This window comes from Peromyscus californicus, unplaced genomic scaffold, assembly GCF_007827085.1.
Source record: "Peromyscus californicus insignis strain IS unplaced genomic scaffold, ASM782708v3 Scaffold_19__1_contigs__length_69161282, whole genome shotgun sequence".
NCBI classification, from domain to species: domain Eukaryota; kingdom Metazoa; phylum Chordata; class Mammalia; order Rodentia; family Cricetidae; genus Peromyscus; species Peromyscus californicus.
The window spans coordinates 4,646,399-4,672,527 of NW_026294491.1; the positions used below are offsets into that span (position 1 = coordinate 4,646,399).

The 26,129-nt window shown below is 50.5% G+C and overlaps 1 protein-coding gene across 9 annotated transcripts in view; it reads left to right on the forward strand.

The window, feature by feature from the left end:
- Positions 1 to 26,129, forward strand: part of Anks1a (ankyrin repeat and sterile alpha motif domain containing 1A) — a 166,472-nt gene that overhangs the window by 86,258 nt on the left and 54,085 nt on the right. For all 9 annotated transcript variants that reach the window (XM_052744378.1, XM_052744379.1, XM_052744380.1 and 6 more), the window contains one exon: positions 10,778 to 11,364. In XM_052744378.1, coding sequence (XP_052600338.1) covers positions 10,778 to 11,364 — 587 coding nt within the window. The remainder of the gene's footprint in view (positions 1 to 10,777; positions 11,365 to 26,129) is intronic.

The window sequence follows — 26,129 nt, forward strand, 5'->3', positions numbered from 1 at the left end:
CATGACGGGCTATCACCTGTAACTACAGTGCTTTGTCACTGTGGCTCACTTGTATTGCTTCAGCAAAGTCCATTCCGGACATAAGTCCCAGCCCTGCAGAGAGGAGGGCGCACGGGCACCGGGCTGACTGAAGGGCGGTGTCTGGAGGGAACCTGCCTGTCCCTGCTCCCCACATGTAGAGCTATGAGGTCCTTCACCGCGCATGCCCACTGTCACCAGTTGGTTCTGTCACTCACAGCTTGGTCGGGTACCCCAGCACACTGCCTCTCACCCTGTTCAGAGGCCTCCCCTGGGCGTGTAGGAACGGCCTTCCTATTCATAGTGGCTGTTTGTGTCCTGTAGTTTCCACTGGGGACTTCTCGGAGAGGTTGGACTTTAGATGCAGTGAGATGCATCTGTTTGTGTCCTGTAGTTTCCACTGGGGACTTCTCGGAGAGGTTGGACTTTAGATGCAGTGAGATGCATCTGTTTGTGTCCTGTAGTTTCCACTGGGGACTTCTCGAAGAGGTTGGACTTTAGATGCAGTGAGATGCATCTGTTTGTGTCCTGTAGTTTCCACTGGGGACCTCTCGGAGAGGTTGGACTTTAGATGCAGTGAGATGCATCTGTTTGTGTCCTGTAGTTTCCACTGGGGACTTCTCGGAGAGGTTGGACTTTAGATGCAGTGAGATGCATCTGTTTGTGTCCTGTAGTTTCCACTGGGGACTTCTCGAAGAGGTTGGACTTTAGATGCAGTGAGATGCATCTGTGTTTGTGCACAGTCTGTGAGGAACTGCCAGCCAGGACCAAAATAGGGGCCAGTCTGAGCACAACAGAGGGTTTCCCTCTGTCCCTCTGCCTCGGAGACAGGGCCTCTGATGTCTGTCCCAGGGATCTGCCCTTTCAGAACGGTACGTGAATGGAGTCATTCAGCGTGCACCTCTTGTCCAGTGCATCTGAGAACCATCTGTGCTGGTCTTCAGTCATTTGTCCCTTTTCATTGCTGGGATGTTCCTTTATAGAGGTGTGCCAGTTTATCCTTTCCCACCCAGGGACAGTGAGTCATTTTCAGTTTTCCACAGTTGCAGGTACAACTACTCTATTTCCATTTTTCATTCAGGCAGAGGTTCTCATTCACTGGGAAGCTCCAGTGCCTTGGCTGTATGAGTTTGCCCGTCCTGTGGGTACATCCTTAATTTAGAGCAGGCACAGTTCTGGTGCCTTCTCTAGAGTCTGAAATGACATGAGCCATGCCTAGCCATTCACAAACTATAATCCCAGTGCTCTGGAGACTGAGGCAGGGGATTACTATGAACTCCAGAGTTCCAGTCTGGGTGGGGCTATAGTGTGAGCCCCTTTCTAAAAAAAAATCATGGAAATTAACTTTGGCCAAATAGGCCTGTACTCTCAGGTTGCATTTGAAGCTGGTGCTCCGTGAAGGAAGAGGGTGATTCTTTGAGAAGCTTCATGTGGGATGACTGCACACAGCTAGCTCAGCCTTTCAAGTGAACGGGAAGGAACGAAGGCTTTCTGAGTGGGCCTGTCTCCTGGCTGCTGGGTGTCCTTGATAGGGATTTTCTGTCCCAAGGTCAGGAGTTCTCCCAGTTCCTGGAAGCTTCGAAAGAAGACTTATAATCTCATGCCTGCCCCTCTGTTCCTTGCTCTGCTCTGCCCTGTTGGGCTGTTGAGAGTGAGTGCTGTGGGCAGCCTGTTTAATTGAACCATAGTGTGTGTGTGGCACTCTGCCTGCAGGCTCGCCCTTTGGTGTGGCTCACTGGAGCTTTCAGACAGGGGTGAGGCATTAACTGTGAAACGGACTTACTGGTCTCTCAGAAGCCCTGACTGTGGTGTCAGCAGTCTGAAACCTCTGGCCCAGAAGGGAAGCAATCAGCAGCCTATGGTGCTTAGTTCAAACGAGTCCTCTCTCCTTTTCCATTAATGTCATTTTCGTATGCAGCTTTTATGAACTAATTGATCTGTTTTCCAAAGGTTATGTTTATGTTAATGTCAATGAGACAGAACTTGGCCTACCTTAGTCTGTAGTGTGGGGTGGAACAGGAGATACTTTTGAATTGCCTTGTTAATGATACTGGTATATACTCACCAAGAAGAAAAAGAAGCAAGCATTACAAGAGTACATAGAGATGGCATGCTGAGGCCAGCTCTTTGTTCTCAGAATTGTGGAGGCATGGCCGCCTCAGGCCATTGCTGTCTTCATGCAGGGGTGGCTGTGAGGTAGCCGACTCACATTTAACCCAGAATGGAGTCACATGTGACTTTGAGAATTTACTTTTTGTACCTGTCTGTAGATCATGGATCCAGTTTTGTCTTGGTTCTTAAGTGTTGGGCTCTTCTTTCTTCATCGCTGCTAAACAGCCCCTCTCAGTTTTTATTTCCAGTCGGTGGATATGCGTGTGTCCAGGGTTCTTCTGTTGTGAGTTGTGTTGCTGCAGGCATGCTGTGTATACACTAGCAGAAGGAAGAGAGGAGACCACCCTACCCACCAACCCCACCCCAGGCAGACTGCGCCCGCCCCACCGTGCACTGTCACTGTGATGGGGACACTGTGAGGCAGTGGGGCTGGAGAGACGGCTCCTGGTTAAGACATTATGCTGCTCTGGCAGCGGACCCGGGTTTGCTCCCTGGAACCCACATCAGGCTGCTCACAACCACCTTATCCAGTTCCAGGGATCCAGTACCCTCTTCTGGCCTTTTTGGGCACCTGCATACACATGGCATACACTCATAAAGATATATATATATATATATATATATATATATATATATATATATATATATTAAAATATATATATATTAAAAGACAGTTCTTCAAGAAAAAAATAAAATTAGCAAATTAGCAGTGGGGGCTCAGTCAGCACATGCCTTGTAAGCCTGAGACCAAACATGGGACATGAACATGAATTTTTTCCTTTCTTTGTTCTTTGGTTTTGTTTTATTTTTTTGAGACAAGGTTTCTCTGTGTAGCCCTGGCTGTCCTGGAACAGTGCCTGGCTGATAACATGAATCTCTATTCTCAGTGCCAGGGAGATAGAAACAGGAGAGCCCTCCATCCGGTCTTGGTGAACCCCCAGGTTCAGTGAGACACCCACTCTCCCAGGATGGGGAATGAACCTTAGGAATAGCACTGAGGTTGACTTTGACTGGTGATCTATTCGTGCACACACACATACATCAGTGTGAAAAGGCACATGGACACATATACCTGAAAAAGCAAAATTGGCCAATGCTTTAACGTCTGAAGATCTACGTTCTTGTGTATTTAGTTCCTAAGTTGCCTATGTTGTTTTCAGTTTTCTTCCTTACATTAAAATTAACGGTGTCTGGGTGAGGTGGTACACACTGTAGTCCCATCATTTGGAAGGCAGAGGCAGGAGGGTCTTTTAAGTCCAGGAGTCCTTAGAGCATCCCAGATGTAATGTAGGCACCGTCCCGCCCCCTATCTCAAAAAAGAAAAGAAAATAGTGGCAGTAGAAATGCTTCTTGTGTCAGGCGGTGGTGGCACACGCCTTTAATCCCAGCACTCGGGAGGCAGAGCCAGGCGGATCTCTGTGAGTTCGAGGCCAGCCTGGTCTACAGAGTGAGATCCAGGACAGCCAGGACTACACAGAGAAACCCTGTCTCAGAAAACCAAAAAAAAAAGAAAAAAAAAGAAGAAACGCTTCTCGTAAGTCTGAGTGGTGTGGCACGGTGGCCTGAGAGGGGAGGCGTTTGAAGTCACTGAGGCGGCAGAGGGAGCTGCAGCCAGAGTGGGTAGAGCAGGACACGCACAGCACGCGCGGCCTCTGGACTTGGTGTAGCCTCTAGCTCTGTGCAGCTGTTACACGTCATCTGAAGGAGGCAAACTCAGACGCAAGAGAGCGATAGGGTTAATCACAAACAGCACTGGGAGTGATGCAGGAACAGGTAGGTAGCCTGACCTGAAGTGATTGTAAAAAGCTGTAAGAAATCTTGTTTGATAAGCAGGGTGCCACCACCCCTGGGGGAGCATTCAGAATAGTTGGGGGCATCTTGAGTTGTGGAGTCAAACACGATGGGAAGCACAGAAATGGCCCTGTCACACTGGTCCTGTGTTTGAGACAGTTTGAGTCACAAAGGATCCCTACTCGCCTAAAATGGGCCTCAGTCTTGGAGAGCAGGAATGCTCAGCCTGTAGCGGCACAGGAGAGTTTCCACCAGATATGTTGTTCACGCCCATGGACCTGGAAAAACCCAGCCGCCGGAGAAAGTGTTAGCAGATCCTTGAGACAGAAAACGCATGACCCCCCAAAAGCGCCAGGCCCACATGGGATTTATGATAGTTTTAGGGATAGGGATATCCCTCTGCGGTACAACTTGTCTCAAACACGGGGCCGGTGTGACTGAGGCACTTCTTTCTGTTTGAGCGCTCTGTGCTTCGCTGTCAGTGTTTGACTCTGTGCACTGACATCCCAGGCATGTGACCACTCACAAGTGCAGTGACAGCTTCCCAGGCTTGATAGCACAGAGGAAGGAGCCAGGAGGGCTAACCAAGAGCTGTGAAGTGAGGCTTAGCGTGAGCAGGCTGGGGGGCCTGTGCAGCGGTGGGGGCCCATGTGGTGCTGTACAGTCAAGTTGATGTTCCTGAGAGCTGTGCACTTGAGTTAGAAGACTGATCACTGAAGGGGAGGGGCCTGTCCCCTCAGTCCCTCTGCTCCTGGCCTCTCCCATTCTCACATGGCCTTGCTGCTGCTGGTTAAGTCAGAGTTCAGAAAGAGAAAATAATGCCAGTGTTCAGTCCCTATCTTTACCTGAAAGTCCAGGCTGGCTTTTCCCGGCAGAAGTGTACATGACTGAGTGTGTAAACAGGCAGCGTGGCAGAGCCACAGCAGCAGCTGCTCCCCAGCCTCTAACTTAGGCTCCTGACACAGCCAGGCTGGGACCACGTGCCTCCCACTGCTGCTGCTTTGGGGTTAGAACAGTTGACTTTCCCTCTGGGTGAATGATCCTTGTGAGCATGGCGCCTGTATTTCCTTCCACACAATGCTTTGACAGCTGTTTATAGACGTGGACATGTGTGATAAATACAGAAAACAGTCGAAAGGCAGAATGTGTTAAATTCATATGAAAGAGATAAAAAAAGAAAAACAGTTTGATGTTCAAAAGGGAGACAAATTATGTCCATGTAAGAAATCAGAGATAGCTTTACAAAGAGAAGGTCTGAGCTAAGCCCTGAAATAGAGGATTCAACTCAGTAGGCAAGACTGGGGAAGGAGCTGACCAGAGGTTCCAGGCAGGGGTGTGGTACACTTAACGGTGGGGCGGAGGGGGGAGGGGGAGTGTTGCCTGGAGCTCGGCCAGCACTCCAGTTTGGCTGGAACAAAGGGAACTTGTCATAGAGTGTTGGCTCTCAAATGTCAGTCTTTATTCCAGAGACAGAGCAGTACTGTTAGCTTTAGGAGGGGGTGACAGCATAGGAGCTGCCCTTTTAGAAAGAGAGAACTTGGGAGTCTCGGCTGGGGAGAGGCTGGAGGCAGGATAGCTTGCAGCCAGGAACCTTCATGAGTCTCTGAGGGTAACTAGAACTGTCCTGGAGGGACGAGAGGAAGCTCTGGGGAGGAGGAAGGGGTGGGATGACAGGAGGGTGTCACCAAGTGTGGATGAGCAGGGGCTGGGTGCTGAGGGAGACTGTGAGGTGTCTAGCCTGGCTGAGAAAGTATTATGTAACCAGTAAACGTGGGGAGTCCGGAAGGTTGGGATTGAGGAAAGATGCTAAATCTAGAGTTCTGTGTGGCAGGAGAACATGTGTGTGGATGTGCCATAACACCCGGAACGTGGATCTGAGGATTAGGAGAGACGCTGAGGTTAGAGGAGGAGCCTGAGCCAAAGAGGAAAGAATAGGAAGCCTCAGCAAGCTGCATGCCCCCTGCAGAAATGCCTCAGCAAGCTGCATGCCCCTGCAGAAATGCCTCAGCAAGCTGCATGCCCCCTGCAGAAATGAGCACAGGGCTGGGTCCTGTTGCTTCCCGTTAGTCACAGTCCTGGTGGCTGTTCAGGTTCAAGTCGTTAGCATGGGAAGGAGAAGGCATTTTAAAGAAAGTCCCTGAACATTGAGTGTGGGACTGTGCAGTTGTGTAGTTATGCCGAGGCGCACATTTGAAAAAGAACAGCCTTAAACCCTGATGTGGGAGCGGGCAGGACAAGAGGGTCACAAGTTTCACACCAACTTGGACAGACAGCAGAGTGAAGCTGTCCTAAGCAGCAACTGCAGCCTTTATCCCAGGGGGCTGCAACTGTCTAGAAATTCCCGGTCTAGGAAGCAGAGGAAGACGAGCATGTGGCCACCACCACTAACACAGTGTCCGGGGACTCCGAGCTAGAGGATGAGGACTAGAAAGTGTCAGGTGGATGGAAGGCTGTCAGTCAGTCCTGACGGGGCAGGTTCTTCTCTGAGACAAATGGGAAGAAATGAAATTCCCTGGATTTTGATACGGTGACAGGATGGAGCGGTCATGACGTGTGCTGCGATCTTCCTCTCAGGGGACTGTGTCATGTCCTCCAGAACGTGCAGTGGGTAAAGATGATGATTTGAAAGAACAGGAGGGACAGTCGCTCTCATGGGGACAACAGAGTTTTCAGAGAGGAGCAAGAAAAAATGAAGTTGTCCAGACCAGATGCAGAGGCTTGCATCTGAACTCTTGATCGCTTCCTTGTGGTCGGTGACCTTCAGGGTCACTTACATTCTTGAAACTTCAGCTTCTGTGTGAATAGGACACCAGTTCTTCATGGTTGGTGGGGATTCTAAAGTGCCAGGAACACAGAGACCAGAGCTTTCTAAAGGGAAGACTCAGGATCCAGCTGGGTAAGCAGAGTTTACCAAGAGAACCTCAGGGAGCCAGCAGGGTGAGCAGGGGGAACCTGGGGGAGCAGGCAGAGTGAGCAGAGGGAGTCTGGGGGAGCTGGTAGGGTGAGCAGAGGGAGTCTGGGAAAGCCGGTAGGGTGAGCAGGGGTAACCTGGGGGAGATAGCAGGGTGAGCAGGGTGAGCCTGGGGGAGCCAGCAGGGGGAGCAGGGGGAGCCTGGGGGAGCCAGCAGGGGGAGCAGGGGGAGCCTGGGGGAGCCAGCAGGGGGAGCAGGGGGAGCCTGGGGGAGCCAGCAGGGGGAGCAGGGGGAACCTGGGGGAGCCAGCAGGGTGAGGTGAATTTATGGGGGAATGGGTTAGTTGTCTCTTGAGTCTTGAACAGGCTTAGCATTGCAGCAGCTTACAGGAGAGAAAACAGATGGCTGTGAATGCCCAGTGTTGGTGTTAGAGCTAGGCCTTAAGCTCTAGTCCACTGAATCCAGACCCACATCTTTACCCATGACTAGAACCATTTCATCAGGGGCTGCAGAGACCAGAATGTCTCAGATTGACCTCATACATCCCAGCTGTTCATGTTCGGAAAAGGATCCCAAGAGGGAAAGCCACTGGAACAGACTGTCACTTGGACCTCTGGACTCCCATTCCATCTTTTGTTTTGTCCTCAGGTTGCTGTGGACTGAACTGGACTCTCTGAGATCATGGTCTGTAGTAGTGACCGGGTCACCTAGTCAAGACCTTACCCTCTAAGAACAGTGCAGTCTTGTGCTGGGCCTGCCTTCAGTATGTTCTTTCTGCCTTTTTTTGAGACAGAATCTTGCTATGTAGCCTGACTGGCCTTGAATTCAGGGCAGTCCTCCTGCCTCAGAATCCTGAATTGAATTATAGATTTGAGCCGTGTGACGGTTTGAATAAGATGTCCTTCATCGCCTTGAATGTGGGAGTACTTGGTCCTCAGTTGGTAACACTGTTTGGGAAGCTTAGGAGATAAGGCCGTGTTGGAGGAGGTATGGTACTAGGGGCAGCTTTGAAAGTGTAAAGATTCACACCATTTCTAGTTCATTCTCTCTGCCTCATGCTTGTAGTTCAAAATGTAAGCCCTCGGTTTCTTCTGTTAGTTGCCTTGGTCATGGTGGTTTATTCCAGAAATAGAAAAGTAACTTAAGCCACCATGCTTAGGGTAGGGACAGTTTTTTTAGGGACAGACAGTGCACGAGCTTATTAAGATCCCAGTTTCTGCCGAGCATGGGGGCTTGCAGTTGTGGTCTCAGCACTGAGGAGCAGGATGGCAAGTTTGAAGCCAGCCTGGACTACAGAGTTCTAAGCTAGCCAGGACTGTCTAGCAAGACACTGTCTCAGTACAGAGAGAGGGTCAGACAGACAGACACACTAGCGTTCTTGTGCCTTGATGATCTAGCTCTTCAGGTGCCGAGGCTTCTTTCCTGTGTGAGATTTGCAAGTTGGACTTTCTGTGACTCACAGAGGTGCTTTCCTCCACAGACCTCCATCCTACGGCTCCTATCCCTTCTCTCCGCCCACAGCCTTCCCCTGGCATCTCCCTGGTTTTGGCATCTGCTTCCCTTTCTTCATTGATGGCTGGCATGAATGAGTGGCTGTCTAAGGGCCTTCATTGTCAGCTCCCCAGTAAGCAGCCAGAACCTTCTCTGACTTGGGTTTTGAGCCCTACCAGTCCCGGTGAGCCAAGAAGTCTCCCAGTGCTGGACTGTGGAGTTCTCTTTCTGTTGCTCCTTCACCATCCACAAATGGTTACCTAAGAGCCTGGAGCTGATGCAGAGGAGTAACCCAGGCCCCTTGCTGAATATCAACAAGGATAGTGCACCCTGGGCAGGAGCATTGGACAGTCGGCAGATCCATCAGCCTCTCCAAGAAAAGCACTATTAACCCAAACCTCCCTTAGATGGTCATGTATTATCTTCTCTGTAGCCTCAACATACAGAGTCACCAGGCAGCCTTGTCCTGGGGACCCACTGTCACGGTGGCCGTTTGCAGCTGTGAAGTCCTGACCTCCTCAGGCTCCAGTTATGCTGAATGGAACTTGCTCACCTCTGTTTTTTCTGCTTGGAGAACTCATTCAAGTTGTTGATGCCTTGTTCACTGCCCTGTAGGGTACAGGATTAGTGAATGAAGGATGTGAAAGTTCCAGAGTGGTCAGATGTAAAGGAGGGAGGCACTGGAGTTCATCCTTGGGGCTTCCCATGGATTAGTAATCAGAGCCTGTAATGAGTGGTTGGCTGCCCCTCCTCTGCCCTGCAGAGCTGCCCAGAGCTGAGCCGTGCAGGCGCCTGGAGGGAGCTGGTTGTTGGGGCCCGTAGAGGCTTTCTCAGAAGAACCAGCACTGTGAGACCCTGGCATCACCTTGTGGAGACTATTTTAGCACCTCATGTATGTGGCACACTGGTCACCTGCACCCCTTCTCCCCAACTTCCCTGCGGTGTGTACTGAGCTTCCTTAAGGACCTTGCAGCTGCCAGTGTATAAGCAAGAAAGTTTGGAGTGGGGGCTGTACTCTGCAGCAAAAGAGGCACCAGGTAGCACTGTGCAGCACCCAAGGGACAGGTGCCATCACTGAATGTGGGGACTGGGAGTCTCGTCACTGTCAAAGTGGCGGTAAAGGGATTTTTAAGCACCATGCAGTCCAGTCCGCAGAGGCTCAGCAAGATGTCTGGCCACACAGCAGGAGAGGAGCAGAGCCAGTACTTCCTCCTGGGTAAACCTCTGCCCAACCACCCTGGGCAAAGCATACCATGCCTGGGGCCACAGAGTACTCATCTGTGAAAACACTGGAACCACACACTCTGTTCTGTGGTGCTCGGCCTCATGAGCAGTTCTTGGGCTGTTTGGGCAGATCAGGGGATTCTTTGGATGCATGCATGTAGAATAGTACCACTTCCATGCATGTAGACAATACGCCTGAACATTAGCTTTGGAATGTGATCACTGCCGGGTGTGGTGTTGCCTCAGCTGACGGCGTGGGTGAAAATCTGTGATAGGACTGAGTTCCCACAGGGTGTCCCAGGGTGGCACTGGGGTGAGACGTGGACTTGGCCGATTATTGACGCTACTTCATGGCAGACGTTTTTGAGAGTGTGGTAGTAGTTGGCCTCGGGAACTGGCAGTGTCAGATTTCTAGGGTGTAAGGGAGGTCTCCAGAGAGCAGCAGCTGTCTCCTGGCTTGACAAACTAGACTGTTTCCTTTTCTAGTGGATCAGCTAAGGTTAAACTTAAACAAATATGAGCAGCTGGGAGGCCTTGGCAGGAGTGAGGCGCACACATTCTCCAAAAAAAAAAAAAAAAGAAGAAAGGGAAAAGTCTGTTCCTGCGGAAGGACGAGGCGTGGATGTGGATCTGAGTGGCCCTGAGGAGAAAGGAAGCAGTTACTTCCCCGCCGTTTTGTTTTGCACTTTCAGTTAAGGAATTCCAGAAGTTGCAGGTTGTGATCATGACCTCCCTTTTCCCCTCGTAACTGCTTGCCAGAGGAAGGGCGGGCGGGCGGCTCTAAATAACACTGTGGCCTTTATGGAAATGTATCCAGTGTCCCCAGAGTCGCTCTCGCTGGCACACTCTTGCTCCCTGTCCCTCGTTCTGTCCTTACTCTGTCCTTCTGTGTGTCCTTTCTGTCTGTAGTTAGTGCTTCTCCTGGCCTTATATAGCAAGGTCTGGTCGCTAATGTTAACAGAGGTCTGACACGGGGATGGCTGCCAGGCAGCATTAATCAGGCCAGTGTTTGGGATTTCGTAAATGCCCTGACTTTGGGTACAAATTGAACATGAACAGTATGAAACTGTTCTCCTTGTCCTCCTTCTCTTCTGTCCTCTCCCTCCCCTCAGCCTACCCAACCTCTTTCTTCTCCCTGTTGTGAACTCTGCTCTGCCATCACGCGCTGCGTAGGAACTCTGTTGATTTTCGCCACGTTTAATTTTTTATTTCTCTCTGTCCACTCCAAGACCACAGGCAGAGCAGCAGCAGCCTGAGCCAGGACTCTGTGGAGGGGCAGGACGGGCAGGTCCCGGAGCAGTTCTCAGGTCTCCTCCACGGCTCCTCCCCAGTGTGTGAGGTGGGGCAGGACCCTTTCCAGCTGCTTACCGCCCCCAGCCAGAACCACCCAGAGTCCCCCCAGCAGGACGCCTGCCACGAGGCCAGCATGCAGCTAGAGGAGCCGGGTGTGCACGGCACTGGAAGCCCACAGCCCAGCGTCCTGGACCAAAGCAAGAGAGTGGGCTTCCCAGCAGGCCTGACTGCCCCAGCCAGCCGAGCACACCTCCAGACTTGGACTCACACGGTACCTCTGCACCCTGCTGGTGCTGAGGAAGAGGACGCCAGGAGCGGGGCCAGGAGCAGAGCCCCTCCCACCAGCAAGCCCAAAGCAGAGCTCAAGCTCAGCCGCAGTTTGTCCAAGTCTGACTCCGACCTTCTGACCTGCTCCCCCACGGAGGATACCACGATGGGGAGTCGCAGCGAGTCTCTGTCCAACTGCAGCATCGGGAAGAAGAGGCTGGAGAAGTCACCTTCATTTGCCTCGGAGTGGGATGAGGTAAGGCTGTCGTGATGTCACAGAGAATTTGGGCTGGCTGACCTGGCTGCAGCCCTCTCCAGCTCCTGGGCCAGGACTGCCCCGTTCCTCAGCACCGTGCTGAGAATGTTTCTGATGATAGTTACTGTGGCAGGCTCCAAGAAGTCCGGGTCCTAGAGGACATGTCCCCAAATAGTTAAACCCGAGGGTGGAGGCCTAGCAGGGCAGGGCAGGGCTGAGGGAAGGACAGTTCCTAGAAGTGACATGTGTTTGGAAACATTTGGAGCCCATCTGCCTTCTGATTCTGGAGTTACTTCAGAAGAGCCCTGGCACTGCCTGCGAGTCTTTGGAGAGGCAGAGGGAAGACCAGGCTTAGCAGGGGCAGCAGGTGGGGAGAGGGTGGGGAGTGCTTGGGAAGAAGCTGTGAAGAGGGCTTCCAGGGGAGGGTGTTCCATCCTGCGTTCCTCTTGTCTATTCTTACCATGTTCTTGAGACCCAGAAGCCTCTCCCAGCAGATGCACGCAGCCGGTCTCGTATTCCCAGCTCAGTTAGGCGGAGGCTTTGGAGGCTCAAGAATCAAAGAGTGGTGAGGAGAAAGCATTTCTGGTGTGAGACCTAGGGTTCTTCTTAACCACTGTTACTGAACATTTGGAGGGAGAACCGACTATTCCCCAGAGACCTTTGGAGTGTCCTACTGGGCAGAAGAACATGTGTCTGAAAGATTGGCAAATACCCTAGGAATGTTAAAGTGCCCGCCTCACAATCTGCTTGCTGTCTTTGAAGTGGACTCAGCCAGTCTCCCAGGAACAATCTTGGGATGCATTTAGCTCTCTAAAAGGAGGGCAGTACAGCTGCCATGTGCCTGTGAACATTCTGTAGCCCTTATGCCCACCCCAGCTTGATGGCCTTGCGGCTGCAAAGTTATGTAAACCAAAGCCCATCCCATTCCCAGTGTGGGCAGGGCGGGGCAGCTCCTTCTGCTCCTTATCTTCAGATAAGACCGGTCTTAGGACTGTTTAAACAGACACAGGAATCCCTGTGCAAAAGATCTTTCATTGCTTACTCAAAGCTTTGGTGGACCTGTTCCAGAGAGGTGCCAGGCACTAGAGGGAAGTCACTGTTGTGAGGTTGCTCCTGGGTCCCCCGCTTACACTGCAGAGTATGTATAAGAAGATGTCCCTCAGAACATCTTTAGGATAGCACCGGAATGGGGTGGAGACACAGTCGAGCAGGAAGTCTGTAGACGGGGCACCAGTGTGGGAGAGAGCGTCCATAGAGAAGTGGAATTAGATTGGAACCAAGGAACTAATAACTCTTTTGGTTCAAACCAGATTGAAGCTAACACAATGGAGAGACAACATGAACAGATAGTTTGCTGGAGCTGGGAAAGAGGGGCACTGGGTTCCTAGAGAGTGCAAGTGTGGTCAGGGAGAAAGTGGACTTGTCCAAACGCAGGGAGGCCCAGAAGGTGAGGCGAGATGGGAACTGCGGGAAGCCAGTGAGCAGGCCTGTTCAGATGTGCTAGAAGGCAACTTGGCTGACTCTGAACCGCTTCCTCTTCATGGCTGTCTTCCTAGGCATCCTCATCCTAAGATGTCCATAATGCTGGACAAGCATATTCACACGCCGCTCAGGTGTGGCATCGCCAGGCAGTCTTATGTATTTTCACTTTGTATTTCCTCCTGGAGAACAAGCCAGATCACCACAGCACCTATACAAGGTTTCTCTGCTTTTATAACGTGATCCATGGCCCTTGAGTGTTCGGATCACAGGTGTGAGCCACCATGCTGGGCAGAAGCTCTGCTGTATTTCACAAGTTTGTTTATTTGTTTGTTGGTTGGTTGGCCTCATCATGTAGCCCAGGCTGACTTTGAACTTGCAGTCCTGGGGTTGTAGATGTTCACCACCATGCCAGGCTACACTGCTGTATTTTAAATCTGAAAGAAAAATGAAGGTGGTTGAGCCATTATGAAAGAATTCATACATTTGAGCCCTGCTTTCAAAATCAGAGGCATGCCGGAGGTAGTCCCGCAACCATCGTGGGTAGTCCTGCGACCATCATGGATAGTCCTGCTACCATCATGTGCTATGTGGGGATGGACCCACATTGGTAGTCCTGTGACCGTCATGTGCTATGTGGGGATGGACCCACATTTGGTAGTCCTGGGACCATCATGGATAGTCCTGCTACCATCATGTGCTATGTGGGGATGGACCCACATTTGGTGGTCCTGCGGATGGAACTCATATGCCAGGTCAGTCCTGTACCACTGAGCTACAGCCCCAGCCCCTCAGCATTGCTTTTGAGCCTTAATTTTCTTGTTTTTGTGGATTCCTCTCTCTGCAAAAATTTCAGAAGTGTCCCTTGGACTAGTCCTGAACCCAAGCCTCTGGCAGGCTGTCCCAGATGAGGGCTTTGGTGCTGACTGTGCCCACTCCACCCTAGTCAGTCAAGGCCTGGAGGCTGCATCGCCACATCCTGTGCTTGCCGAGCTTTTCCTTGGTGAACTTGGATCCACAGTCTTGGGGAAGCGGCTCTGAAGAAGATAGGGCACAGGCAGCTCCTCATTGAGGGAGGCCTGGGAGGGAAAGGAAAAGGTCCAGGGCAGCTGTGACTTCAGCACTGATGGAGTTGCAGTGAGTCTGGTTGGTACTTCTAAAAGACAGTGCAAGGTGGAGACATTTTGGGCCTCTGTAATGCCTCTAAAGCCATTGCCACCATCCACTCCACATCCCACGGATGCTCTCATACATCCTCGGGGTCATTGTTCTTTATTGTGAAACATGCCCAAGTAGGGACGTGTAAGTACCTAACACAGTTCCTGGCATGCCCAAGGAGGTAGCTACATGGCAGATTCTAATATTGTCACTTCCTGGAGCTTTGGAGAAACAGGACTGAACATAGACTATCTTTGAACCTTAGGGAAGGCAGCTCTCTTTGTGGGTGATCTTCAGGTGGTGGCCAAGTGACGGGGAAGCACTTCAGACCCTTTGTGTGACTGTCTTCCCATGTGGCTCGCCACCACCACAGAGAGAAAGGCTCTACATTGGCCTGGTAGAGCCAGGCAGACACCCCTCTTGATCTTTGAGAAGCTAGTGAGCCTTCTCCTCTTCTGAGAGAAGAAAGTGGGGGAGAACTCAGACCTCTTGGGTTTACCGCATGCATCTTAGGTACTGTGACCAGCAGGGCTGGTTGGCTGATGACTGAGGCGCTTTGGCTGGGAGCATGCTCAGCTCATAGGTTTGAGGTCATGCCGATTACTTCTGGTGATGCAGTCGTTGGTGAACTGCCCTGGGCAAGATGACTTTGAGTGCTGGCCTGGTGAAGGTCAGCCTCCAAAAGAGCATCCATTGGCGACATTAGCCTTTTCCTTATGTCCTACTAGAGTCTTGCTAACCAAGAAGAAATGGAGTTTGCTTACTCACGTGCTCTGCCTAGGAGGGCTGCTGATTCCCAAGTCCAGGAGTTGTTGTCTGGGTTCTCCCGTCAAGTTAGAGCATGTTGTCTTGACCCCTGCAGCTCACTGGAGGGTAAACTGAGAAGCTGTGTATGAAAGAAGCTGAGGTATCAAGGAGAGGGGGAAACCACGTGCACCTCCCATATAGGTAACCTAGATGAATATTTGTTACATAGCCAAATTTGGTTTGAATGCTTACTGATTTATAGTTTGCTTTTCTTACCCAATAACTGCACATGGAAATACCTTTCCATGACAAGGTAGAATTTGGAGCTGGGGCTCAATGTCGCCCCCTGCCCATGTATACATGTTGCTAGGAATCTGCCCCAGGACCCTGAGTGTGCTAGTCCGATACTCTGCCATCAGGTTGTTTCAATCCCCTTGGATCTGAAGGCTCAGTGTTGTGTTGTGGAGCTGCGCTAACATTGCTGGGCTTCCGAGATGCCGGGCTGACCATATCCCTCCTACCTTTTGAGTTGTTCCCTTCCCTCAACCTGCCTGTATGCTCTGCATTGACAGTCCCAGGGAGAGCTGGGCGGGCTGTGTCCTTCTAGTAAAGGCCACCATTCCTATGAGGGGCCTTTTCCAGGAGCAGTTCTGCCCAGGTTCTAGTCCCTCCTTTACCCTCGAGCCTGGGTTCCCCACTGTGACCTGTCACTATCCCTGCAGCCTACCTTCCACCAAGAAGCTTACTATTGGCACTGTTCGCATAAATAAATGCCGGCTTTTTGTTTGTTTGAGCATCTCATTTGGTAGTCCATGCTGGCCTTGAACTCACAGTAGTCCTCCTGCTGGAGCGTGCCTTTGAGGTCCTGGGGCTACAGGGGCGTGCCACTGTGCCCAGCAATAATGCCACTATCAAGTCTCTTCAGTGGATTGTGACATCTTTCTCAAGGGGACCTTATTTGTGTCACCCCTAAGCAAGTGTCGATGACTTTGTGCTGGAACAAAGAACACAGCTCTCCAAACTCATTTTTGCTTGCAATGCTTGAGTGTTCAGGATGCTGAGAGACGGGGATGGGGGATGGGGACTCAGAACTCAAAGCTTTTCCCACTTCCATCCATAGGAAAGGCTCCAGTGCTCTGCTGTGCCAAGGTGGCAGGTTCAGTGGTATCTGAGTCTCTAGGTAAACTTCTAGCCTCCCTCCTGCTCACAGTCACATATGCAGTGACAATAATTAATGCCAGAATTAACTGTTCTGCACACCATAGTGTCTGTAAACCAACGCTGCCGTGACAGGCAAGTTCCAAGGATCCTAAAGCCCTCTGCGTAAGATGGTGGAGCACTTACAGCCTGTTCACACACCGCTGCATGCGTCCTATCATTTCTGGATTACTTATGGTGACGAATAGAGTGAAGCACTGTGTGAACAGGTGTTTGACTCTGTAATGTAGACGGTGAGAACCATCAGTATATATAGAATATAGGCATCAGCTTCTTCCTTTCCGTAACTTCTCACCATGTAGTTGTTGAACCTGCACCTGTAGGCCCTCAGAAGTGGATGCTGACTGTCAGAAAAGCAGCTGCCCGGGCAGATTGTGTCTGAGGTATAAATGTCTGTGAGGTCAGCTAGGTCTCCCACATGCCTGCTTTTGAATGGGATCGAAAATTATGAAGGAGAAAACCACAGAAGGCTGCTTGTCTACTTAGCATAAACATCTGAGCCAGGGAACACTTGGCTGAAGGCTTAAGTGATAAATCTGTGTTTTGTAATCAGCTTTCATAAATATTAAACAAGTGGGAGATGGAGGAGAGCAGGAACGTGCTCTGGATGCCTTCTACGTAGTCCGAGAATGATTCCTGCTTAGGGATGTCCATTTGGGGAGCTGTGCTTTAGTCTGAAGCAGTGACCGAGGGACCTTCAGCCAGTCCCTTCTTGAAGTGGTGGCAGGAAGAGCGCCCTTCCAGGCCAAGTCCCCTTTTCCAGCACTGTCCCTTAGAGCTAGCATGATGTCATCAAGAGGGGAGATGATTGGTGCAGCTCCACAGAGGCTTTGTCTGCCTTAACCCCTGAGAAGTCGGGAGGTGGCATGGGCTACGCAGGAGGTCTGCGCTTCCACGGAAGACCCTAAGCTTGCCACAGGTCTGCAGTGTGCATTCTTCTTGGCACGTAAGCAGGTGTACTTTATACTGAGCACAGCCCTCCCACTCTAAACAAGAATGTGGCACTCCCACCTCTGAGGACAGCCTGGAGCCTGGAGCCTGGAGCCTGGAATGCCTATTTAAGTTGCTTCCTGGCACACGCTGGAGTCACAGCTTTTATCCTCGCCGTTTCCATTGGTTTTAGGTTGGAGGCATTTGTTCATACTGCTTAAGTCACTCTTGTTTCCAGGCGGCTCTGCATCTTGGGCTTTGTGTCAGATCTGGGAACTCCTGTTAGCCAGACTGACGAATGGCCTGTACACCTACCTCCACACCTGCACACACAGCCTTGTAAGCCTGGCTCCACACTGACCACACCTCCCACTGGCCTTCCTGGACCATCTTGACAGCGTCCTGGGGAAGCAGGGAGCTGGGTACCTGGCTGGAAGGTGTCCCTGCTGCAGCCCTCAGCCTGGAAGTTTGGGCCTGCCTTCTCCAGTTTCAGCCTCTCCTCTCGCCTCCTGCTGCTGCCTGCCTTGTTTCCCAGCCCTGCTTCGATCCTGCCCTCCCTCACCTGTGCTCTCCCTCTGCTCATTTCGTGTCCCGCTTCCAGGGTGGCATCAATGCTAGGCTTTCTTGGCCTCTCTCTCGTCCTGTATTCCAGCACAGGGACTTGTCTTCTATTTCCTCTTTCTAGTGTTTGTGGCCATGTTTGCATTCTTTAGAGGCATCTGTGCCTCTTGTTGTCTCCCATACCACCTCCTGCACAGCCTTCCCATCCTTTATAAATGACTTAGTCCCACTCACCCCATGTGGGGGCATTGGGTACAGCATACACAACAGGGCAAAGGTTCTGTGCTGTTAGGGAATTTGCCAGCCAAGTAAAAATTTCCTTTGCCTGCCTTCCTTCCTTCCTTCCTTCCTTCCTTCCTTCCTTCCTTCCTTCCTTCCTTCCTTCCTGTGTGTGTGTGGTGGGGGAGGGGGTGCATGAACAAGCATGAGCACTAAAGTGTACACCTCACTATGTAGCTCTGGTTGTCCTGGTGTCCTGGAACTCACTACGTAGAACAAGGTAGCATCAAGCTCACTGAGATCCACCTGCCCCTGCCTCCCAAGTGCTGGGGTTAAAGGTGTGCATTGGCATGTATTTTTTTAGAAATTTGTGTGCATGGATGTTTTGTCTGCGTGTATACCTGTATACCACATGCATACCTGGTGCCCATGGAGGACTAAAGAAGGCATCGGATCCCCTGGAATTGGTGTTACAGACTGTAACCACCATGTGGGAACTGAGAATTGAACCTAGGCCCCCAAGGTCTTGTGGAAGAGCAGTCAGTGCTCATAACCTCTGAGCCATCTCTCTAGCCTCCCAACATTTGTTTTTAAACACTCAACCAAAAACTCTGGTGATGCTGAGCAGTGGTGGTACATTCCTTTGGGAGGCAAAGGCAGGCAGATCTCTGTGAGTTGGAGGCCAGCCTGGTCTACAGAGTGAGTTCTAGGCAGCCAGGGTAACACAGAGAGACCCTGTCTCCAAAAAACAAAAAAAACCCAACTCTGGTGATACATGAAAGTTAGTGAGTAGATGATTAAGCCATGGTCTTTATTCCAGAGCTGAGAATCACTGAAACATTGTCTCTGACTTTAGGGGTGGGGGTACTTTAGGGTCTTACTATGTAGCCAACACTGGCCTCAGATTGCAACAATGAAATTTGAGGAGTGCACTGTCATGGCTGCTTTCACATTCCAGGGCAGTTCTGGACATGTACACTCTGACTGTAGTTTGTAGTCAGAGCACCACCAGGCTGTGGATGGAGAGGTTTTGTATGATTTGGGCAATGGTAATTTGCCTTAGATAATTCTAAAACAGTTGCATCTGAGACACAATAGGAGTCTTTATTGTTTTTTCTTCTTTGCAATTATTCATCAAGCTAGTTTGTTGAGTGCCTGCTGTGTCCCAGGCACTGTTGTAGATGCTGGGAAGGCAGCATTGTTCAAAATGACAGAGCCTCTTGCTCTCACAGCATGGGCATTCTAGAAAGCTCGCCACCGGGAGACAGAAAGGAAAGGGTAAGTAAGCAAGTTGCCTGTATGCTTGTCGTTAGTCTGCAGGAGAGGGCTAGGGTAAAGGGTGGGACAAAGGATGCGACTGAGCTGGCCTGTGGCGTGACGGGAGAAGGGAGCCAGCAGCATTATTCAGTTACTTTCTGTTCGTCTCTCTGTAAAGAAATTTCAAATTCCATTCTACACTCACAAGTCACAGAGATGACCCCGTAACTTAGCTTTCCTTCCCGTTCCCTGCATGTCATACTGCTGCCGGTCTTTTCTCATCTGTTTTCCCGCGGGTTTGGTTTGCTTTGTTGTTTTTCCTTTAGACAGTTGTGGCGCCTTTTAAATGCTCACGCATTGTATTTCTGAGTTGTGGGACTATGATGAAATCTAATGCTTTCCACTGGGTAGGATCCCTGAGTGAGTTCTGCTGGAGAGACAGACTTCTGCGTCACTGTCTTAGGAAGGAAGTTTCCATGAGCTTATCATGTGATCAGTAGAGAGGAAACCTAAATTCCAGGATTCTAAGACAAGGGAGGGGTTCAGAATTACTAAGGTGCAGTGAGAGGAGCCAGTGGCAGATCAGGTATAAAGGACACCCAAGGTGGTGAGTGCCCATGTAAGAGGCCCTGCCACAACGACCCTGCCTGGTGTGTCTTACAGGCTTCCCTCCAGGAGCCTGGAGCGTGATACATTTTAGACACGTACTCCCAGGAGGCTGGTACATGAGTTGCAAATTTCACCACAGCCAGTTAGAGAATGAAATATAGGGACTTCAGTCATCGCTGGCCTTGGGTGGAGTTTGTAGGTTAGTATAGCAGGAGTTTCCTAGGCACTAGATATGAAGGCAGAGGATAGTGTCCTCAGACGAGTTTAATTGGTACTGTGTGGTTGATGTGGCAGCTAAATGATTACCTGGCCATATAGTGAGGGGACAAGCCTTTTATTTTGTACAACTCCAAGAAAGCAATTCATGGAGCTCATTTTGGCTTCCTTGGGAATCTGCAACCTTCAGGCAGCACAGAGCCACCCCCTGGGGGCAGGGTGGGGGTGGGGGGCTGTTACAGTCTCAGGTCTCAGCTCCAGACTTCTAGCAGATGCCCTTCCAGCTCAGGGTTCCTCTGTCACTCTATTCTTGTGCCTTCCCCAGTGATGTTCCCGTTCTGTACCACCAAGCAAGTGGGTGAGGAGGAAACCTGAGCCTGTAGCTGCTAAGTGGCTGCTCTTCTGCTGGGTTTCGCAAACACTAATGACCCAGTGTCTGGCACCACAGGACCCACCTGTCCATAGCTGTAGGCAGCCTGTTTGTCTGTCTGGACAGGTGGGAAACTGTCTATGCTCAGTAGGGGCTTACAAATGACAGTTTGCCTGGCAGTCTGTTCCCGGCTGTCCTGATTTAAACAGCCAAGAAGCCATTGTAAACCCAAAGAAATGTGTCCTTTGTACAAATATTCTGGTTTCTTCCCATTTTCTTGTTTCGTTGGGGATTTCTTAGGGGACGGGGTGAGGGAGGGGTGTTAAGCCAGGGTGTCACTCATAGATCAGGCTGGTCTGGAGCTCTTGGTGAGTTTCCTGGGTTGAAAGTCACAGGCATGCACCCCTGTGCCCACCTCCCTTCCACTGTAAGAGGCCTTGGTTCAGCAGAACATGCTCTAGCCCAGTGAGGCCGTGTCTGTTGGGCAAGGACAAGGCCCTAGAGTCTCTACTGGGGAGGGTTCTCCTCAGCCACCAGCCCTGCCCACTGTGCAGCTCTGGACGGGAGAGAACTCTGAAACTCAGTGATCATGACAAAGGCATGCCTCTTGTCTTCACATTGCATCTCAGGGTAGAGCTAGCTGCCCAACCCCAAATCTTGGTGCTGTTTCTGTGCCTCTGGAGGGGCTTTGTGTCTTAACCAGCCCCCTCCTGCCCAACTGTCTATGGAAATCTAGGCAGAGCCAGCTCTGAAAGTGGAATGTTTATACCCTGGGGATTTTTTTTTTTTTTAATTTAATACCAGCCAATGGCCAGGAAGAAATGTCTCTTTCCTTGGTACTAGGTCTTGCTATGTGAGCCAGGTTGACCTTGGATGCTCTGCCCTACATCCTCAGCTCCTGGGTTACTGGGATTGCAAGTACACACCACCACAGCCAGCCATGTGCCTGCAAAGTCAGAAGTACTTAGTGAGGAACATGGAGTGAGAAATGTCTCCCCCTGCTTTCTTACACCCCAGTTCCTCTCTCTCTGGTCTCGAGTATCCTTCTAGAAATACCCTGCACATGTGTGAGCATCTCCAACATAGCAAACATAATCTCTAAGATGAAAGCAATGCTGTCGTGTATGTGCTGTGCAAATTTCACTTGATAATGGTTTTTCTGATGATTATAACTAAGAACATGCATAGCTTCGTCTTAAGACCCTGTGGCATGCACACGCTATTGTTCACGTCAGAAGTTTCTTGCTGATGGACTGGCAGTTGTTATGCAGCTCTTGCTAATTAAGAGTATTACTGCAATGGCGGATCCTTGTGCAGTCATTTCCAGAAGCCGAATGGCTGGGTTCACCTTAAACTTGCTCTCCCATTCAGAACACAGAGAGAAAACTGTTTTCTACACTCCCTGGCATAGGATTACCAACATGTCCATCATTTTGGTTAGCAGATTGGCAGTATTACCTTTTCTTTTCTTTTCTTTTTTTTTTAAAGACAAATATGTAGCCCAGAATGTCTTGAACTTAAAAGTTTCTCCTTCTCGGCCTCTCCAATGCTGGAATTACAGGCATGCACCACCACTCACAGACCAACACCGCTGTCTTGGTAAAGCATTCCAATGTGTCTCCTTAGGAATGAGGTTGGCATTTTTTCCATTTGTTTAAAAAGATGTTTAAAAACAACAGCAGCAGAAATTGTAGCCAGCTGTGGTGTAACATGAATCTCAGTCCTTGGGTGGGAGAGGTATGAAGATGAGATGTTCAGGGTCATCCTCAGCTACAAAATCAGTTCTGGCTAGCCTGTGCTAGATGAGTCCCTATCTCAAAAAAAAAAAAAAAAAAAAAAAAAAAAAAAAAAAAAAAAAAAAAAAAAAAAAAAAAGAAACAAGAAACCCGGTGGTGGTGCACGCCTTTAATCCCAGCGCTCGGGAGGCAGAGCCAGGTGGATCTCTGTGAGTTCGAGGCCAGCCTGGTCTACAGAGTGAGTTCCAGGAAAGGCGCAAAGCTACACAGAGAAACCCTGGGCGGGCGGGGGGGGGGGGGGGGAGAGACGGGACGGACGGACGGGGGACGGACAGAAGAACCATTGTCTCCTGCGTCCTTTTCTCTCCTTGACTGTCGAAGTGTCCTTCCTTACTACTGTAGAAGCCCTGTGTTTTCAGCGGCTTTTTGGGTTTGTTTCTTCTGCTGGCGATGGGCCAAGACCCTGTGCACCCTGGGAAGTGCTCCATTGCTGGGCTGAGTTCTCGGTGCCCGCACCCTATTCCTTTTCTCTCTTCTTCTTCTTCTTCTTCTTCTTCTTCTTCTTCTTCTTCTTCTTCTTCTTCTTCTTCTTCTTCTTCTTCTTCTTCTTCTTCTTCTTCTTCTTTTTCTCTACATGCAAAAAAATTTTTAATTTATTTTGTTTTGTTTGTTTGTTTTTCCAGACAGGGTTTCTCCATGTAGCCTTGGCCGTCCTGGAACTAGGCTTGCCTCAAACTCAGAGATCCTTCTTCCTCTGCCTCCCGAGTGCTGGGATTAAAGGCATGAGCCATTTGAAAGTGAATTTTAAGATTTTATCTTAATTACTTGCATATGGGGGGGGGGGTGTACATGTGAATGCAGGTGCCTGCAGAGACCGGAAGAGGACCTCAGTTCCCCTGGGAGCTGGAGTTATAAGTGGTTTGAACCACCTGATGGGGGAGCTGGGAACAGCACTCCATCCTCTGCAAGAGCATCTCTCAAGCTCTTAACTGCCATCTCTCTAGCCCCAGAAATGAACATCTTTGTGTAGTTATCTGTCTTTTCTTCAGCAGCCTCCTAATTTGTGTCTTCTGTTAAAAAGACCTTCCCAATGCAGTGTTTTCTAAAAGCAGCACTGTTTTTCCACTGAATTTTATGGCTTTGTCTTTCAGCCTTGGTTTCTTCTGGAGTTTCTTTTTCATGGGTGAGCTCTCTGGTTTGTAGCAGTGATCTGACCTAGTCCACAGTTTAGTTCAGTTTTTGAGACGAGGAAACTAGAGCTTTGGGAGCTGAAAGACCTGGCCTAAGGCCTCGACTTTGATAAATGGAGGAAGCAGTGCCTTTTAACGTGACTGATTTCAGAAGTTAGGTGAGTTCGGGTGTTTTTGCCTGCTCTTGTTTCAACTATTAGAGTACTTTTGAGTGTCACACTTACTTGGTGTGGACGTGTGCACATTGTACAGTGCACACACGCGGAGGTCAGAGGACAGTTGCAGGAGTCAATTCTCTCCTTCCCCGACGTGGGCTCTGGGGATGGAACTCAGGTCATCAGCCTCGGCGGCACCGATGAGCACGGAGGACAGTACCTCGGGAGAGAGCCTCCAGGGAGCAGCGCCGCCCCCAGCCCCGGCGAGCCTCAGCATGGCTGCACTTTTCTGCCACCCCAGACAGACTGTTCAAAGTAAAGTCGTGATTTCCATCCAATTCTCAAGTTCAGTGTGGCCCCCGTTCTTCATGAACAGTCACTGTTCTCTAAAGTGTCTGCCAGCTTTGGTTTAGACACTCCACATTCCTCTCTGTCACCCAGTGAGATCTGGCAAGTGCTTTCTCATTTTCAGCTAAAGTCTCTGCTTCTCCTTCTCCTCTGTTTTCTAGCTGCTCTTCTTTGCTGAGCCACAAGGTGGGCAGAAGAGCGGGTGGGGATGCATGCTGCACGTTGCACCGCGGGGAGGTTCCCCTTATCCTGCTTTATCCAGGAATTGCATGTGTCTCCACTTCTCAGAAGTGGAGAGAGCAGTCTGTCGGGGAGCCCAGGCAGTGACGGCCACTTGATGGCTCCCAAGATGCCCTTCCCATCCGAGGCTGCAGTGGAAGTTGCTATACTGTGTACACGCACATGGCTTTTTTGGTTTTGGGGGGATTTGTTTGTTTGTTTGTTTTAGTTTGGGTTTTGTTTTGTTTTTTCTTTCTTCTCTGGTGCTGGAGCCTTGAACACAGGAACCCCCCCACACAACCCGCTCCAGCTCTATCACTGACCTACGTCCGCAGCCACCTGGCACTCTTCTAACTCTTCCTCCTGTGACTCCTGCCTGAGAAATACATGGCACCTCTTCCTGTGCTGGCACCTTTGGCACACTCAACACGGGTCTCCCTTGTGGCCCACAATATGACAGTGGTTCTGGCTGGTCTCTCCAGTGGTGAACTTGGCCTGCTCTGGGTCAGGGAGACTTTCTCAGGCCGATTTTAATAGCAGCGTCACTCACCATGACCTTAATTTGCAGTGTAGATACCTTTGTACCAATTTTTCATTTGAAATCAATAGGACAGAAGAAGACTAGGAAAGCCTTGTGTTATAGATGTCCCTGAGCCAGATCCTGGAGGGGAACTACAGCCGGTTTGTCATTTACCAAGGTTTCCTTCTGATATCTCTTCCCCTCCCTCTCCATTCCCCCACCTCTTCCTGCATTGCTGGGACAGGTACAACCACTGGGCTTCTCCAGGCTCTCGCTGCAGCTCCCTCTTCATTCTCCTAACCATTTCACATCACTGTTCCACCACAAGCCTCCTCCTGCACTCCCTGGTGCTGCAGAGCAAAGCGTAGACTCCTCAGCTGGAGCTAGACAGTCTCCCGTGTAAGAGTATCTGGTGTGGCCTATGTCACCACCCTCTGACGTCATGTTTTCTGGCCCTGGGCAGTTCCCTTACTCTGCCTCACTTACTCAGTTTATGCCATATGCTCACTAAGGATTCCTTTCTCCGTTTCCTGTGTTGAAGTTCACCCTTCATTAAAAGCTCACTCTATCATTTCTTCCCTACATTGTGTGTGTGTAAGCATGTGTTTGCAGGTGTATCCACCTGTGTAGTTCATATGCATTTTCCTTTGTCACTTGTCACCTTACTGCGTTTTTGTTTTGTTTTGTTTTCAAGACACACAGGGTTTCTCTGTGTAACAGCCCAGGCTGTCCTGGAACTCGCTCTGTAGACCAGGCTGGCCTCAAACTCAGAGATCCGCCTGGCTCTGCCTCCTGAATGCTGGGATCAAAGGTGTGCGCCACTACTGCCCGGCTACTACTTTTTGATGCGGAGGCTTTCACTGAACTTGGAGCTGATTGTCTAAACTGGTTGGCCAGCAAGCTCCAAGGGGCCACCTGTCTCCCCTGCCCCCAGCTTTAGGGTTTTAGATGCATGCCATGGCACCTGGCTCTCTATATAGCTGCTTGGGGTCTGAATTCAGGTTCTTAGGCGTGTGCAGCAAGCACCATACCCAGTGAGCTGCCTCCCAGTCCCAGTTCCCCACGGTTATCAAAAGCCTGCTGCATACCCAGCATTGCTCTAAGAGTTGGTCATGTGCCGGATGGTGGTGGCACAGCCGGGCGGTGGTGGCGCACGCCTTTAATCCCAGCACTCGGGAGGCAGAGCCAGGCGGATCTCTGTGAGTTCGAGGCCAGCCTGGGCTACCAAGTGAGTTCCAGGAAAAAGGCACAAAGCTACACAGAGAAACCCTGTCTGGAAAAAACCAAAAAAAAAGAGTTGGTCATGCAAATGAAAATATAAGCATGAGAAACACCCAGCTTTGGCTGGGCCTAGTGGCCTAAGCCTGTGCTCCCAGCTGCTCAGGAGGCTGAGGCAGGGGGGAGCACAAACTCAAGGCTTGACTGGACTGCAGAGTTAAAAGCCATATGCTAGCGCAGTGGTTTAGAGTGCTTGTCTAGCATGCCTGAGCCCCAGGTTCTATGCCTACTGCTATCAACAACAGCAGAATAAAAGACAACCCACTTTTGAGGCGCTTAAGTGTTTAAAGGGAGAGCCTGATGTTAAACCAGTTCAAACTAGTAAGATGATCACAAAAGAAATAAATGCTCTTGAAGAGACTTGAGAGCTGTGTGAGTGGCGGGGTGGGAGGCCCCGACAACCTGACAAGCCGCCAAGACCTTGAGAGAAACAGTGAGGGATGTGTCCATTCTGTCTTCCTGACACACACACACACACACACACACACACACACACACACACACACACACACACACACACACCCCGCCCCGGGTCTGCAGTCTGCTTGGGCAGCC